The sequence below is a fragment of the Pteropus medius genome, unplaced genomic scaffold (assembly GCF_902729225.1).
Source record: "Pteropus medius unplaced genomic scaffold, Ma_sr-lr_union100, whole genome shotgun sequence".
Classification (NCBI taxonomy): domain Eukaryota; kingdom Metazoa; phylum Chordata; class Mammalia; order Chiroptera; family Pteropodidae; genus Pteropus; species Pteropus medius.
In genome coordinates this window covers 2,819,647-2,838,483 of record NW_024345481.1, presented here as the reverse complement: position 1 = coordinate 2,838,483, position 18,837 = coordinate 2,819,647, and the positions used below count along the sequence as shown (strand labels likewise).

The following is an 18,837-nucleotide window of genomic DNA, read 5'->3' as shown; positions in this document are numbered from 1 at the left end:
ATACTCAATATTTCTCTCAGAATCTGGGATAACTCTATCAGCTGGAAAAAACAAAAACAAAACCTATATCTAAAAAGGCAAAGTTTAAAATTCCCTTGCCGCTTTACGCTAGGGTTTTTTTTAAAAATCCATCCTGATCTATCTTTCCTTCTTAAATAAATCGGGGCCCACGTGTATGGAGTCATTTCCTATCAATTTTCTCCTAGGAAAGAAAGAGTTTTCTGGCTCTGAAAACAATAGTGCAATTTCCAGCCACGAAGAGAGAGAGATGGTTCTGCAAGGCGGCCAACTGTCGCGGGCTGGCGGTGGGGCCGAATCGGCAGCGGACCGCTGTCAATGCACTGGGTGTTAACAGACAGTCTGGTTTCACAACAGGCAACTCCCGTCAGGTTACCTGATTCCTGGAACAATGCCCTTCACACCTAACAGCTGCACCCGTTAGGAGGCAGTGGCGGAAGGCCCTGGAGAAACGTGAGCTGCAGGAGAAAACAGGATCTCTTCTCCAGCATCTTATGAGAATGGATCCAAAGCAGAACAAGAGTTAGAGGTAAAAGGAAAAAGATTATGAATCTAGATGTATAAGGAGGAGAGAGGAAGGTAATGAGAGTTCGCTAAGAGGTGACAGTGAACAGGAAACAAATCCGCACATAATACTTTGACCCAGAACTGATGAAATGGAAGGCAAGTGGAAACGAAAACAAAAAATAAAAACTTGCAGCATTAAAGATTTTTCCTACTGTACAAAAATATTAAATATTTGGTAAAACAGTTTGAGGAAGTGAGCTAGGATACAAAAACACTTTAAAATGGAAACGTCTTCAAATAGCTATTCTTTGCTTTAAAGTCTAAAAAACTAATACTTTTTTAAAGACGAAAATGTCAGGGTGCTGAGTAAATAAAATGCTTGATGAATGGGCAGTGCATTTCCCTGTTGTACTATGACAGGAAGAATAAGCCAGGCCGACTCTTATTCTGTAGTTCTAGTTTTGCCCCCTAAGTTCAGCAGCAAAGAAGAGAAACAAATGGTAATGAAGCAAACAATAAGAAACTGTGATACTTAAGGAGCCTGTGAGTCCACAGTAAATCAAAAATTGTAAATGCCCAACTATGTACTCCTTGCTTTATGAAATCAAATTTCTGTTATCTGTTCAATCAATGACTGCAGCACCACATTAGGGAGAGCCTATAACTAATTCAGAATTGTGTGAGGTTTAACATTGTTGGGGCACAAAAATCAATTACGTAGAATCCTTATTAAAAATAAAATAACAAAATATGAACCTTTGGAAAATATTAAAATGTATTTAAGTGCGCTGGCTGGAGTTATCATTTGTTAAAATCTCTGGAGAAGAATTTGGAAACATATACCAAGTCTTAAAAATGTACCTGTTTTATTACCCAGAAATTCCATTTGGGAGCTTCTAGATGGTGGTAGCATTTTCGTGTGTGGGCTCACACATAACATGCATACATAAGGCACAAAAGTGTCACCTATAAGTTGTTTAACAAAGCACTGTCTGCAACACCAAAAGAAATTATAAAACCTAAATAGCCGGCAATAAACGTTTGTCTTCTTCAACACTGTAAAGTTTGCTTACTATGTACCAAATACAGTCACCCCACTCTCCCACCCATGGGGGGTACATTAAAGACCCCCAGTGAATGCCTGAAATTCTGGATGGTACCAAGCCCTCTGTATCTACTACCTTTTTCCTATGCATACATACATACCTATGATAAAAGTGTGACTTATAAATTAGTCACAGTAAGAGATTAACAATAATAATTTAAAAATTTGTAACAATATAATAAAAGTGATGCAGATGTTTCTCAAAATATACTACATTCATCGTGTCACTTGAAAGCACTTTATGCCTGCTCCTTGTCACATGAGTGGCCAGCATCACTACTCTTGCACTCTGGAGCCATTACTAAGTAAAATAAGGGTTACCTGAACACAGCAGTCACTCCGATCGCCAACACGGCTGCCGAGTGACTAACGGGCAGGTAGCACACACGGCATGCAGACGCCGGGCGAAGGGACGACTCATGATCTAGGTGGGGCAGAGCAGGATGGTGGCAGATTTCATCCTGCTACTTGAAACCAACTTAAAACTGATGAATTATTTCTGGAATTTTCCGTTTAATATTTTCAGACTGCAGTCTGACCACTGGTTAACTGAAACCGTGGAAAGTGAACCTGCGGATAAGGGTAGGGCCACTGTAGAAAAGATTTTTTTGAACGATTAAGTCAATAACAACATTCGGCATATTTACTGTGTTTCTATTTTGTGCCAAGCCTTGGTCTTGGAACTGGAGACAACGATGACAAAAAGCCCTTCCTCTCATAAAGCTTATATTCTAATAGGCGGAACCAGGGAAAGAAAAAAACAAGTGTGTAATTTGTCACATAGCGATTGGCACTATGGAGAAAACGAAAGCAAAGCAAAGTGAGGAGCACAGGAAGACGGGGTTGCCTATCTTACAGAGTGGGAAGAGCTATGTTTCCCATCAGGGAAGGCTGCCCTGAGTAATGACCTCAAGGAAGTAAGTCCTTCTTTGAAGACTTCCAAGGCCAAGTCCTGCAGACACCTGGGAGAAGAGCATTCCAGGGAGAGGGAACGGTAAGTACAAATGCCCTGCGATGCGCACGTGATGTCTGAGAAACATCAAGGAGGCCAGTGCGAAAAGGGGGGTGGGGGTGGGTAGTGCCCGATGGGTACAGAGCAGAAGCCACTCTAAGGCGTCTGGCTGCGGAATACCTGTAGTGGACAAGGGCACGGAAAGACCAATTAGGAGCCACTGAAACAGTGCAAGTAAGAGACAGAATGCCTTGACCCAAGGAGGAAGCAAAATAACTAATAATATGTACTGAGATTCTGAACAGAATTTGGAGACAGGACAGGTTTGAAAGAAAAAGAGTCAAGGAAGGGGCTAGCATCACCGCATCAGCTCTGCCCCAGACCATCAGGCATTAGATTCTCACAGGAACACTGACCTCTGGTGCCAAAAAGGTTGGGGACTGCTGCACTATACTGTTGGAACTGGGAATTTCTTATATTTTATAATTAGTTAACCTGGCATTCTTTACCCAATATATTAAAATATTATATACATTACATGTTTATTGTAATTTAGAAAATGCAGTTAAGGTAAAAAAAAAAAAAAAGAAAGAAAGTTTTAATAGTACAGATAACATTCTTACTGGTTTTTCCCATGTATGAACTTTTATTTAAAAATTTAGGCTATTTCCATACTTTGGGGTAACTTACCTTTTCTGCTAAACAACTCTGTGGACATGTTATTTTAAAAGCTCTGTATTTTCATTTTATATGTTTACTGCTGTATGGTAATAAGTCCCATGGATTCAAATCTTGGTCACGATTTTGAGTTGTTCATGCGACAACGTTTCTACATCACTCATTTGTGGAGTTCATGGTATTACACACGCACGGTATTACACACGCATGTAGGTGGCAAGTCTCTATTTTGCCAGTCTTCTAACTGTAGACATTTACAATATTTTATTATAAATTACTTGTTGTCCTTCCCATTACATTTAGAGCAGTCTACTGATATTTTTATTATATATTGAATTTTCCAGGAATGAAAATACCCTGTGTATTGAGGGAAGATTATATTTTGTTTTGTTCAGTCTTTGACCAAGAGTTGCACACTACCTTAAAAGATGATATCACCACTGACAACCCTGCTTATGACATGAGTTGCTAATATGACGCTCCTGTATCAGTCTCGTTTTGTAGCCGTCAAGTTCACAGTGATCCTATATATCTGCAAACATCTATTTCACAAGTCTTCTAATGTAATCATGTCTGAGCATTTAATTAACTATTCAATATTTTATTATACGCTACTTTCACTTTTCCATATACAGTTAATGCATTATTCTGACTTGTTTGAAATTTTGTGTAGGTAACTATGTATGAATTTTATTTAGAAAGAAAGCATTGGGAAAGTTCCATTATAAAATGGGAATGTATGTTCTACATGATCTATTATATTAACGTTTATACGCTTCAAACTATACAAGGCATGACAAATTAACGACTAGAAAATATTGAGAGCGCACAGGTTCCAGCAGTATGGCAGATTAGATACTCTGTCTACTGATTGAAAGTTCTAAAATACTGGATTAAAGCCTTTTAAATGGATCACAGACTTGGTGTGAATGTGAGTAAAACCGGAAACATACAGAAAGTAAATCAAGAACATGGAAGTAAGAGCAACAGTACCTGCCTTCTGCTATGGACTTTAACCTTCCGCTGCCCACTACACAGGGAACAGGGAAAAAAGGAGCAGTGTAGGGACTGCCACACTTCTAGCTGGTGGTAGCCACAAAGGGAAGAAAAGTTAAGAGACGGTACCTCTCCAATCATAGAGGGCCTGAGAAGGGCTACACCCATCGCTTAAGAGCAAGAAAACCCATTAAAGAGAAAAGAGAAATACCGATCCTGAAAGTAACACTCAGAAGTAGAAGGAATTTTAAAAACAGCTCCTTTGAGAATTAGCAACCACAGGGCTAACCATCACCAGGGTTTCTGGTCAAAGTTAACACATATTGGTGTGGTCTGCAAAACCTCACGAAGAAAATTCCATTTAAAGTGGTCCCGGAGGCCATCAGCACCTGAATCCGCTGATCAATCTTAACAATGCTGTTGTGGGACAAGGAAACATGTTTACCTTGATGTTACGCTCACGGCATCGCCTATGAAGTATTCAGACCACATTGGTCAGTAATGATGTGTAACGAAACACCCAAACTCAGTGGCCTGAAGCCACCAGCATGTGTTATGCTCACAGATTTTGTGGGTGAGGAATTTGGACAGAGTGCAAAGTGGAAGGCTTGTCTTCTGCACAATGTCTCTGCAGCCCATGCTGGAAGGCAGCTGATGTCACCGGCGAGGCCGGGGCTAGACCCATTTAGAGGCTTCTCTACTCAAACAGAAGGTCCCGGATCCCCCCTTTGAACAGGAGCAGTACTGGGGACATAATCCCTAATCCCCAGTCCCTCTCAGAGCCATCTAGCACACGTCCCAGCCCCATTTCCCGCGGAGCCCGAGGCTCCCCAGAGCATGTCCTCCTGGCCTGGCTGGCACAACCCAAGCATAACAAAGCTGACGTGTTTACTACGAGTGAGGTCCTGGTCCTGGTCAGCGGCTTCCACGCGGCAGACACTGTTTAAATGTGGTGCTTCTGTTTGTCCTACTGTCATTCTTTTATAAGTATTATCTGTTTCACAGAAAAAGATATAATGAAAAAAAGACCCCATTATAATGACAACAAAAAAGACAAAATTCTTAGAAAAAAGCATGGTGAGAAATTAAAAGTTTATATGAAAAAATAAGCAAACACAAATAGCCAAGAAAACCCTAAAAAGAAGACTAATGAAATGAATATGTAGCAACCCCACCAGATACTAAAGAATGAGAAACAACAGCACAGTTCTGGTGCACTAAGAGAAGGACCAATAGAAAAGAACAAAAATCTCAGAATGACCCACGCACCGCACCTAAGGGAATTCAGCAGCTAATAAAAGTGGCATCTCCGATCATTTGGGAAAAGATAACTGTAACGGTTAATTTTATGTGTCATCTTGGAGTGTCTAGAGATGGAATTAACATTTAAGTCAGTGACTTTAAACAAAGCAGACCGCTCTCCATAATGTAGGTTTACAGCTGAAGGCCTCCACAGTCCAAAAAGACCAGCCTCCCCAAGCAAGGGGGAGTTCTCCAGCAGACTGCCCTTGGACTCCATCTTCACACGGGCCCGCTTGGTTCTCCAGCCTGCCAGCCTTTGGACAAGAACTGCAACACTGGCTCTCCCATGTCGCCAGCATGCCAGCACACACTGTAGACTGTGGACTTGCCAGCCTCTATGATTATGTGAGCCAATTCCTTAAAATAAATTTTTTTATCCTTACCAATCACACGTGTACACCCAGACGGGATGTGTAGATATTATGCACATCCTACTGGTTCTGGTCCTCTGGAGAGCCCTAATAAAATAACCTGCACAGGGAAAGTTACTTAAACGACCAAGCAGCCATCTAGGAAAAGACAATTAAGGTGGATCGTACCTCCCTCCGTAGATCAGAATAAGATGTAAAAAGAAATTCTATGAAAATACTATAAAATAACATGGAAGAGTTCTTTTGTAACTTTGAAGTATGAAGGCTCGTACTACCACTAAAAGTAAAATCAAAAGATCATAAAAGAAGATAACTGACTAAAAAAAAATTTTATTTAAAAGTCCCTCTGCATGACCGAACAAAAAATATACCATAATTAATGTCAAAAGACAAATGACAAGATGAGTTAGTAACTCAAATCGCCAAAGGTCCAGTCTTCCTAATATATAGTTTTATAAATCAATTTTTAAAAGACCATCAACTAAACAAAATTCCAAGATAAAAAGATATGAGTTTACAGTCCAGGGGAAAAAAAGGAAACATACTTTTAAATATGTAAGATGTTCAACCATCACTCATAACAAGATAAATGCAAAGTGAAACTATATTATCAGATTGGCAAAAATCCAGACGCGTCATAAAACCATGCAACTGGCACATATGTAAGGAAACAGGTACTCTGACACATCAGTGGTGGGGATACAAATTGGTACAACCCCTATGAGAAACAATCTGGCAGTATTTACCAAAATTATAACTGTATATACATGTCGATACTATAGTGTCACTTCCAGGAATTTATCTTACAGATACAACTGCACATTTATGAAATGGCACATATTCAAAAATTATCATGGCAGTACCACTAAAACTGCAAGTAATTAAAAAAAAATCTAAATACTCACCAAAATATAACTGGTTAAATATATTATGGTATGTCCATAAAATGGAATAAAAATATGAAGAAGAATTACTTTATGTACTCCTTTGGAAAGATCTACAAAAATATGTGAGTGGGGGAGGGGTGACAAGAACAGAAGAGTACATATATGTTGTAGTATGCCACCATTTGGGAAAAAATTAATATATGGTATTTTAATTCTTTGTATAAACAAACTCCATAAAGACATACACTAAACTGATAAAGTGGTTACTAGCAAAGGGTCAGGTGAGTGGTGAGTCAGGCAAGAGAACTGTGCTGGGAGACTCACCTATATCTTTTCCTTGTACTCTTTAATTTTTGAAACATATGAATGTATTGATTATTCAAAACATTACACATTTAAAAATGTTAAAGACACAAAGTGAGGTATATTAATGGAACTCTTAAATTACCTTCTACATCAATCACACTGACAAAAGACACAAGGATATGCTGACTGACTGACTGACTGACTGATTGCCTTATATAAAATCTACCATGCTATGTCTGGAAACAAAAGGAAACTCTGCAGAAAAGAATGTTTTGTCTGTTATAAAAAACTACACTACATTAAATATAGTTGAGTTTCTTTGGTTTTTAAATGTATGTGAAATCAGTATTATAAATTCTTATTAAAATTCAGCTTGATTTTGAAAATATTCCAGCATACTGGTTATTTTTTACTTTGTTTTGGAATAGACTAGGGGGAATTATTCTGTTTTTGGAGGTGCTGACTATATCTAAAATACAAGATCTTGTTTCCTAGAGAAACTTCCTAAATCAATCTGAACACCTAACTCCCTAAAAAACGAACCAGACCCTCTGATTAGGCTACCTAAAATGTCTCCAGCTTCCACTTTTTGTTCCACAGGAGTTTAATGAAACTTAAAAAATAGACATTTTATAGTTAGGGAATATGAAAACAAGAAAATATTTCCAACATACTTTGAAGAATGTTTGGTTTTCCACAGAATATACAACAAAAATACTTATGTTAAAAATCATGGTTATATAATATTTCCTGCCATATAATTTATTGTATTCAAATCAATAAAATCACGGTAGTATCAATCAAATCATAGAACAGATCTAAACTAAGCCCATTAAAATACTATTCATTAAACCAAGATTTTTACCTGTAGTATGCTTTAAATATTTAAATGTGAAGGATATTAAATAACTAATTGTGGTAGAAGTCATCAGTGACTGCTTCATAAAGGAAGTAAATTTTGAGCTTGGTCTTGAAGGAAATGATAGGCACTCAGAATCCTTAATCAAATTGGTTTTATAATCAGAGATTCATCTTAGCACACTAAAGTAAAATGAATAGTGTAATCTCTCTATTTAATCCTTAAATTCTGATCACACGACAAAATATTCTATGTCTACAAAGAAGTTCAATAAGGCTCCAAAAACTCTTGAAAAGCCTATAATTACACATCACAAACCCAGATACCGGTCTCTCTCACTTAAACAGAAATGAGAGGTGTTTTGATTTTCCCACATTTTAACAATACTAGACCAAATAACTCAGAAATAATGTACATTCCTACCTCTATAAAGCTCTTTATATAATATCAAAATTTTGAAAACATATATGCAAAAGACAGGATTTAACATGTTTTGTTTAAAGTCATAAACTCCCTTTAGAACTCTTAATTAAAAGTCCCATGTGAAAAGACTCCAATGATCTCAAGATAATATTTAAGAAATCAACAGAATGGGTAACATTAAGCCTCATATATTTATATGTTTTACTTAGTATCAACAATCTCTTCAAAATGTCTAAGAAGCACTTTAAGAACTGAATTGTCAATGTCACGGTCTTCCTACCTCTTCATCACCCCAACCCACAAAAGAGAAAACAGAGGAAAACCTAAAGTGGAACTTCACATATGATGCTTATGGCTGCAGGTGCTATGGAAGTTCTATCTGGATTCAAAGTAAGAGTCCCTAGTCACACGGCTTTCAATATCATTCAGTGGCAGTCTCTAAAACAAGATGAAATTGAATCATTTTACCAAATACATATGTCCTACTTTTCTATAAGTCATGTAAGCTGAAATATATAGCCCAATAACCTACAAGAGTTATTTAATGAGACTAATTTAAAGCAGAAACTGTTTAATATAAAGTACATGATTCTCTTTAGTATTTTAATATAGTGTAATTGAAGTGATTATCTGTTTATAAGCTAGTTTAAGAAAAATAACACTGCCAAAAGCAACAAAGTCTTGATATAGTGGCACACAGCATTAAAACAAAATCCAAAAATAAAAAGCTGAAGATAAAAATATCATGAATGTGCCAACTAGCAAGATTAAATGATCAATAAAACCATTTTCCTGAATACGCCTCAAAGTGACAGAGCACTTTCTTGAAAGATTCAGAACACAAATGACAAAGAATATGAAAGGACTGACATTTTCTATCACTACCCAGTAGGGTAAGAAGCTATTAAACTAGTCATTCTTCCCACCCTTCAATCTCAAACATTCATCCATAAACAAACAGTTTAGGTTATAGTTCTGCATTTTTCTCAAAGTACATGTTTTTCCCAATGACAACAGCATTTTCAAAATGGCACAAGAAAATGTCTTGAAGCCCTGTCTGGCCTTCGAACACCGACTCGAGGACAGAACAGTGGCCTGGCGGGCAGAAGCTGAGCTCACCTGCTGCGGCTGGTACCTCTGCTGGGACTGGGGTGGCAGGTACTGGGCCTGCGGAGGGAGGTGTGGAGGCTGTGGCTGCTGGTTGTAATAAGGCTGCTGGCCCTGCTGGCAGTAACCGCTCACACCTTGCTGTCCATACTGAGGTGGCATCTGTCAAAAAGTCGGGCAAAGAAAGTGAGAAGGTCAAAAAGTGTAATTCAATGAACTCAGATATGGTTTCCATTCAGCAACATGAAGTGGGTTCTTTGCCAACTGAGTTCAATATTTTCAATACTGTCTCCCTTACAAAAACCGACGCACTGCCTTCTGTTCACATACTATCAATTAAGTCAAAAGATAATTTGACTTTACTTAAAAAAATAACATTTTATCAGATATCAAATATTGATAACCACATAAAAATCCAGTGGGGAGAAAAAAGCTTCTAATACTGACATTAAAAAACAGCCTCTGCTAAGAAAGTTGAAGAAGCATTATGTTAATCCATACTAATACAACACTCAAAATGAAAACGAACTCCAACAGTCCAAGTTCACTAACTAGTATTTTGTAGGATGCCTGTGGTCTGGGTGCATGTACAGGGTGCATGTTTGTTTCAATTAAAGTCAGAACTCCCCAATTACATTTGTAGCACATTCTGTACCAGCAATTCCATTGATGAGTTTTGCTAAAAAGGAACTACATTGCTTTACAATCAAAAGAAATATTTTTAGAATACTATGATTATCAAACAATATAACCATGAATATGAGTTCCTGAAAGAGAAATATTCATATCTAATTCAAGGATAGTATTTTACCAGTTGATAAAACAGATAATATAAAGCAAAGTGTACTGTGCTGCAAAAACCAAGAGTATAGACAAAAATATAGTCTAAAATGAGCTTTTTCCATCTCTAATTCACATGAGCTAAAAATCCTTGAAATCATTGTTCAAAGGCAAGTCCTTCTTCCTGATGCAATAAATATACCATGGATGGTATTTTTTAATGTTTTTTTCAAATGCGGAATCTACTGATTTTTTTTTTTTTCTAACTGGGAGAGAGAGCAGGAGAGAAAAGGGAAAACAAGATACCAGGATGGCAAAAGCACTCCAGAGACTAGAATGGTGGGGTCAGTCTGTTAATACCGCAACACGGGCCCCCTGAGAACTCCGAGAACCTGATCGAACCCCATAAGCCCACACACTTAATTCGGTGATTAGTTCCAGATACACACTTAAAAAACAAACTGAGTATAGGATATTGAATGAAGAAACAAACTGAGTATAGGATATTGAATGAAGAAAAGGGGAAAATGGTAAAAGGAGGAAGCTATTACTTTGCCTCTAAGCCCAATTAGCACAGCAATTCATAACACATACAATGAAGGAAAAGATGCAAAATCTTATAAAGTTCATATTCTTTTTGACCCAACTGAGATTATTTTCAAGACCTATAATAAGCAATGATCACAAAATACTTGGCCACAATGGATCACAAGTACCTGTCATCACACAGACCCTTAGTTAGTAGAGCAGACAAGTTTGTACTGAAAACCATTTAACAGCACAGTTGAATTCTTTGCTTTTATTTATTTTACAGCTTGATATCTCATAATGAATGTATGTCCCTGCCATAAGCCAAGCCAAAGAATTTCCATAAAATACAACTCCACATGCTAGAATACCATACTACCACAACACATATCCCTCCGTTCAACACCCATATGTTTGATTTGATATCTAATACTATATTTCACACAAGCATCTTTGCAGTTTGATTTGAAGCAGTTAGGATAACACTTTTGCCAGCGTTAAAATGACTGTAAAGCTCAGTCAACAGAGCCAGCAACTCCCCTCTGAATTGCGCTTTAATATATTGACTTTCTGGTTTACAGAAACCCATGCACACAATATGGAAGTGTTGTCTGGGGAGGGGGCTCCTTAAGCAAGACGACAACAGAGACGACTAACATGAGAGCAGTCACAAATGCACCAGAATCCTTAACTATCTACTTCAGCTCTGAAAAGTTTGGGGGCAGGTCAGGGTGCAGGGGAGGCAGACTGAGAGGCAGGTGGGGGCGGGTGAGAGTATAAGCAAATCTTCAATGGAGCCAGAGCAACCATCTGCAGAACACGGCAACCTTCAGAGGGGAGACAATCAAACACATCTGCCTGGTAGATTTTATTACTGTCTTCCACAATTAAAAACCTGTTTGCTTTTAGAGCTATGGTCTCATTCATTCACTTGATGCCCACCTAACTGGCACCTCAACTGCTCCACGAGCCTAGGATGAAATAACTCATAACAAAGCACGACCCAGCCCAGTGCTCATCATCCAGCCACTGTCCTTACCTGGGAGCCACGATGGCAAACTCTAGTTCAGCTCAAGAATCTCTGGTTAGAAATGTATAAAATCTAAATCCAAGCCCTCATGTACCTCAGTTGTATGAATACGGTCAAGCACATAGTGATATCTGTCCTACATCTCCATCTGTAAAATGGGGCTGCCTTACCTATTAATTTGTATTAATATTATAGTAAGCAATATAACAATCCTACTTGAAATTCTATAAGAATTAAACTAAGTTAATATAAACTATATTAAACTACGAGTTATAGTGTTAGCTCCAAAGTATTCATTATTTCCTAAATTTTACCTTTAAAAACCAATTTTTAAATATAATGCCTCAGCTATCTGGGACTAAAGTCTAATTTTTTCATGATCAATACTGTTTTTGTTTTAATCAATTTAGATGCAAGGCTTTCAAAGACCTATTATATGATTTTCTGAAATCTTAAACCAAATCATCATTATCATGAAACATAAATTGACAGGCTGAGCCCTCAACACAGTCGGCCCCGGAGCTACTGCCACAAGCTGTCTGCACAAGCCCCGGAGGACGAGTCCGGTCTCACTGCGCTGTCCTCCCTCATGCCATCAAGGCACTCAGCCACTGCTCGTCACCCTGACCTCGAGCCTCAATGGACTCTGCTGAGGACTGAGAAATCCACTGCGCTGTTAAGATTATGAAGGCCCGGAGGGCCAGTCCATGAGGAGGCACATGCCTCAAGTTTTGTAAGATCAATTTTGGCTACTGAGAGTCTTCTTGTTTATCTGTCAGTTCTCAACCATATTCGGGGTAAATAAGATTACCAGACTGTTTGATGTGCGTGCAACTTTACCGAGAGTTATGGTTGCTGCGTGCCAGGAACCAAGAGCTCAGGCTACGATGCCTTTCAAAGGATCTGAGCGTTAATTTTCACATCTCTGTATCACATTAAATGAACAGAACTCAAGGCCCTGTTTTTTATTTACCTTGCCCTGAACTTTCTGCTCATATTTCAACATTGAAGAAATGATCAAGGTTTATCTTCTCCTCCTTTTTATTTATAAAGAAGTTTTAGAAAGCAGTTTCCCCACTGTTTAAAGGTGTACTGACTTATGACCCAGCAACTTCCCTTGTAAGTACACAGCCACGAAACACGTGTGTCCCCAGAAGGATGTTCAATGTAGTGCTGTTTACAAGAGCCAGAAAGAGGGCACAATCAAACTCTAACGCAGTACGTAAGTGGAAAAACTAGACTCTGCTATATTCATACCATGGATTTCTACACAGTAATTAATAAGGCAGAAGTAAGACTCACATATCAAATCTAAGGAATATAATGCTGAGTTTCAAAAGAAAGCCACAAAAGGTTAATGCAGTGTGATACCATCTGAATAAATTTTAGTAAATAAAATAGTAAATATTGTTTATAATACAGTAAAAGTACAAAAGCAGGCACTGAAAAGGAAATACAACACTCTGCGGAGGGGAGAGGGGGAAAGATGATGTAGAGCTTCAGCCTTGCATTTTTTCCCTCTGGAAAAAAAAAAGAGAGATGAAGCAAATATGGCAAGGTTAACATCTATGATCCTGGTGTAGTTACACAAGTGTCCATTATCTTTGTTTCTGTACTTTTCTGCATGCCTAAATTATTTCATAATTTAAAATTCTAAAATAAAAATGTCACCTCCACCATATCTCACATGCCACCACCATGACCACCACTCTTTCCCTCAAAAGCAAGAGGCACGAGGCAGGAGGAAGCCCCAGGAGAGGGTGGAGAGAGCCGCACCGGCTCTGCTGCTTTATTTAAAGAGGCCCAGCCAAGACTTTACTCCAGAGACCCACGCCGGACTACTATGCCAGGTGTCCTCGCCTGGGCCAGAACTTTCACCTGGGACAGGACTAAGCTGAAGACTTCATTACGGTTTTCTAAATTTCCTGCAGATTGGTAAATCTTGGACAGGAAGGACTTTAATGCCAGTTCTCTATGGCTCCTAAAGGAGACAGTTATCTGGCAAATTATTCGTGCACAGAAATGAATTCTATAGTCAAAAATAAACATACTGAAAGAACATATTAGCAAATTAAAGGATCTCTGAAATACTTAAAAAGTTAAGAAGCCCATTTACCTTTAAATTTGAGATTTCTCAAATTCATCTGATAACAAGCACATTGCCACCACACCCACTGGAATGTAAATTCCAAAAGAGTTGGAGCCTAGGCAGTTTAGTTCATCGTTGTACTCAGAATTCCTGGCCTGTAGTAAAAGCTCAATGAATATTGCTGACTAAACCTCCTGGAATAAGTATATAACTCACATGCTATAAATCACACACCACTGACATATAAATGTTAAGAGTTTTCTGCCTTGAGCTACACCCTGGTCCAGCCCAATGTTCTAGCTCCACAAAAGCTCATAAAAACATTTGGAACAGATATTATACCCTCCTTGATGTGAGCTTGGAAGTCATGATACAAAAATATACCTTAGTTTCCATATGCATCTGTCACCTCTGGATTATCTATATCTATTTATGTTGTCAGTTGATCCCTCCTTTTGGAGAAAAACAATTTAAGATTAAAAATTAAGAACAACAACAAAAAAACTTTCCACTGGCCCAAACTTATCACAGGCATTTTTAATACAGGTAAAACGCCCCGCACTAAATTCTAACATGCTAATTTCATGCCAATGAATGGAATGAGCGCTCCTCTCCGTATCTTCAGCCTTCCAGATTAAATACTTACTGTTCTTTACTTACTGTGGCAAAATACACTCAAAAGGTACCATTTTAACTAATTTTAGTCCGGTGGCATTAGGTAGATTCACAGTGCTGTGCGACCATTACCAATTCACCTCCAGAACCTCACCATCCCCAACTGAAATGAAACTCTACCCATTACACAATAACCCTCCATTCTCCCCACCACCCCCACCCCCCGGCCTCCGGTGACCTATTCTGCTTCTCTGCTTTCTATGAATTCTATTACTGTAGGTACCTCACATACCGTATTGTTTGCAGTCTTGTTTCACTTACATAATGTGTGGGTTCATTCATATACAGAATCAAATTTCATTCATTTTAAGGTTAAAAATATATTCTATTGTAAGTATACTTTTTTTTTTTTAATCTAGTCATCCATTGTGGACACTTAGGCTATTTCTACCTTTGGTTGTTGTAAATAATGCTGCTATGTAAATGGGAATACGACTATCCGCTCAAGTGTACGCCTACACTTTTTTAGCTATACTCCCAAAAGTGAAACTGCTGGATAATATGTAGTTCTGCATTTAATTTTCTGAGGAACTGCCATACTGTTTTTCACTGTACCTGTATCACTTTATATTCCTACCAGCAGTGAACAGGGTTCCAATTTCTCCACTCTTGACAATCCCTAAAATTGTGTTTTTGTATAGCCACCCTCATGAGTATGAAGTGGTATCACAGTCATTGTGGATTTGGTTTTCATTTCCCTAATGATTAATGCCTCTTTTCACATGCTGATCGGACATTTGTTCATCTTACTTAGAAAAGATATATTCAAGTCCTTTGCCCATTTTTTAATTCGGTTGTTTGGTTTTTGCGGTTGAGTTGTAGGAGTGCTTTATATATACTAGATATTAATCCTTTAAGTTACATGTGATTTGCAAATATCTTCTATTCTGTCAGTAGCCTTTCTATTCTCTTGTGAGTGTCTTTAATGCACTAAAGTTTTGAATTTTGATGTAGTCTAATTTCTCTATCTTTTCTTTTGTTGCAAGGACTGTATTAAATGTATACGAATTCAACACACTATAACCTGTTTATATGAAGTTCAAAAACAGGCAAAACTAATTTATAGTGATAGAAATCACAACAGTGGTTGTAGGATATTGGGACTGGCTAGAAAGAGCCATGAGAAACTTTCCGAGAGTGATGAAAATATTCTATATCTTAATTGGGGTGGTGGTTTCATGAATATACATATCTCAAAACTCATCAAACTGTGTACACTTAAGATCTAAGCATCTTATTGTACGTAAATAACAACTTTAAAAAATACTGACAGAATGTCTAGATACTTAATAACAAAGGTAGCATCTAAATTTCCATCTTGCATTTTTATGTTTATATTAAAACCATGCCTGCCTTACTTACACCTAGATGTAAATTTCATGTCTGATAATTAAGTGATTGTTCCTAAGTGCTTGACAGGGAGTTTTCATATTTTCACTTCACATAATCCAAAATATCACACAGCAATTGAGCATACTGAAATAAGCATGCTGAGAATGTAAATTCACCTATCGAAGGCAAGTCACAATGTGTATAGAAACAATAGCCCTTTAACCCAGAATTCTACTTTTGAGAATTTATCTTAAGAAAAATATGAAACGAGTATGCAAAAGATATGTGTGGCAAGGGGTTCACTGTGCCCTCATCACAGTACTCCCCACTTAAAAATATGAAATGGCCTACACATGTCCATCAATAAAAATTGGTTTTAAAAAGGTGAGGTATTCAATAAAATAGTATAGAGTCATTAAAATTAATGAATCTCTTTGTAGATAATATGTATTTAATAGCAAGAAGGTCTATCCATGGATTACTGAGGTGAGACTTAAGGAGTTGAGGGTATAAAACAATATATATAACATATGCTAATTTTTAATATGAAAATCTGTTTACGTGTGGTATGTAAGGAATTAATAGCCTAGAGGAATACATACCAAAATGTTATCTATCATTTCTTAAAACAACTCAGTGTTTTTCATGAATCTAGAACAAAATGCAATTTATTTTAGATTATTTATTGCTGTCTTTCTAAGCATTATCAAAAAGTATATTATAACAATTTATCTTTAACAGCAGAAACCTCTTTAATTTTTATTTATTTGTTTGTTTTTCATTGTAGGGTTGAGCCCCTCCAGGTAAATTCTAGAAAAGAAAAAGGCAAAAGAAAACATTTAAAAAATCATAAGATCACAATAGCTACATTTTTAGTCATTACTGTGGCAAATTCTGCTGGCTTCCAATTTCACAGAAAGATCAAACACTATTTTTCATGCGTAAGAGACAGACTGAAAATTCCCCACAGCCAGGAATTCAGATGCTAAGCCAACGTGTGGTTGAACCAACTGCATGAGGAAATTTTATTATGTTAACATGTCCAGTCAAAAATAATGTGCTAGAAGGTAATAAATAAAGTTTACAAGGTCAAGATCTTACAACTGCTCCACAATCTACAGTCCCTTAAGCTAAGTTCCCAAATGAGACTTATAAACAATTTAGGTGGGGTTTTTTTTTTCCACTTTCTTGTTTTAAAAAAAGAAAAATCTTATCCTTAAGCTTGACTAAGGAAGAAAAAAACCCACAATTTCCTGAAATTACTCCTTCATGCCTGAAAAATGAGAAACAATATCAACAAGTATATGACTGAGCACTACTGTATGCACTGTTACACTAAAGCTAATAACTTCCTTTAAATTCTGTCCAGCCTCCCCTGAGAAAAGACAACCAGCGGTTGAAGAAGGAGTTGGCAAGGTATCCAAGGGTCAAACAGTATGGTAAACTCCAGAACAGGCCTGATGACCAACAACAAAAACAAGCTAGATTATGCAGCTTGTGCTGCTAGGGAGCCCACTTACACCTCCATTCTATGCCCTTGTCCCTAACTTTCGGGCCACAAATACTGCTGTTATTCTATAGACAGAAAAGTAACCAACACATCTGGGCTACTTTTACCCTCTCCTTTATCTTAAAAAAAATTCTTTAAATTCTTATTAAAAAGTAAATTTACTTTCTGATTTTGTGAAACAAAGTTGAAAAGTTCTCATTTATCATCAGAATTTTTTTTTTCATAAGAAATTTGTTTTCCAAAACTTCCTTAACAGGTACATACAATATAAGATTGTATAAACATAAATAAGCGACAATAATATAGCTTTAATCTCTCTCAGATCTCTTTACAATTAATTGCTTACAAAAGTCCAACTGCTCTATTTTTAGCAGACCACGGCTTACATGAATATTAGGTCAGACCGATGTTCAGAAGAGTGAATATTTTACATGACTGTGGGAACTAAATGGTAGTGCCTCTCATGACCTCAATTTCCAAAACTCTGGAAAACATCTCGAACAGCCTTTATTCCCTCCTCATAATCATTACCAGTCTATTATCCATGAATTTACTTATACCCTTCTTAAATTAATTTACAATTCTAGTTCATGCTACACCTCTTGAGGGTAACAAGTTCTGGAATATTATTATCCATTGTGTAAAGTGGTACATTCTTTAGTTTTCATAAAATTAACTCCAAGCTTCAATGAGTGCCCCTAACAGAATTTGATTAAGAAATGTATAGCCAACCAATGCAAGCCGAAGCCTTTGTCCTACCAGATCAGATTCCTCGTCGACCGTTATCTATCTCACTCTGTCCCGATTATTTTCAGGGCTTATGTAAACTGCTTTCACCCTGCTAGTCTTTACTGTGGAATAGCAAACAACAGCATGAATGACTCCAAAGGTGCGACAAGCATGGCTATGTACGAAAGGAACTTCGCTTTTCTAGTTACTTAAAATGAAGCCTCTAGTACACATTCTGTGTTCTCCTCTACCTCCTAACTACAGATATCTTCACCTTTCCTTCCAGGTCAGCCAATTAGAGGACATTTTGTTTAAGTATTCATAAAACGCGGGCATTCCCTAGCAGTAAATGCTTCCTCTCATTTACAACCAGTGCTGAACTAAAGTCTTACTGTACACAAAATTAACACACAAGTGTATAATTGTAGTTTTACGCTCAAGTGCCTTAATTATGCACTTTAAAACACTTTCTTCCCAAAGATTCATCCAGGGCATTCAATATCACAGGTCTATAAAGTCTACAGTGCATTTTTGGATAAAACAGAAGCACTACAGGAAAAAATTTGCAGCTTCAGAGAGAAAGCAAATATATAATGAACAAGACAATAAATCTCATTCTAAAAATTTTAGCTAATAAAAGGAACATATTTCTA

General features: G+C 37.4%; 1 protein-coding gene across 1 annotated transcript in view; it reads right to left on the bottom strand.

Annotated features, from left to right (window-relative positions):
- ARID1B (AT-rich interaction domain 1B) overlaps nt 1–18,837 on the bottom strand; it is a 380,804-nt gene that overhangs the window by 256,675 nt on the left and 105,292 nt on the right. Inside the window, 1 exon segment of the mRNA XM_039873871.1 lies at nt 9,524–9,673. Within this exon segment, the coding sequence (XP_039729805.1) occupies nt 9,524–9,673 (150 nt within the window).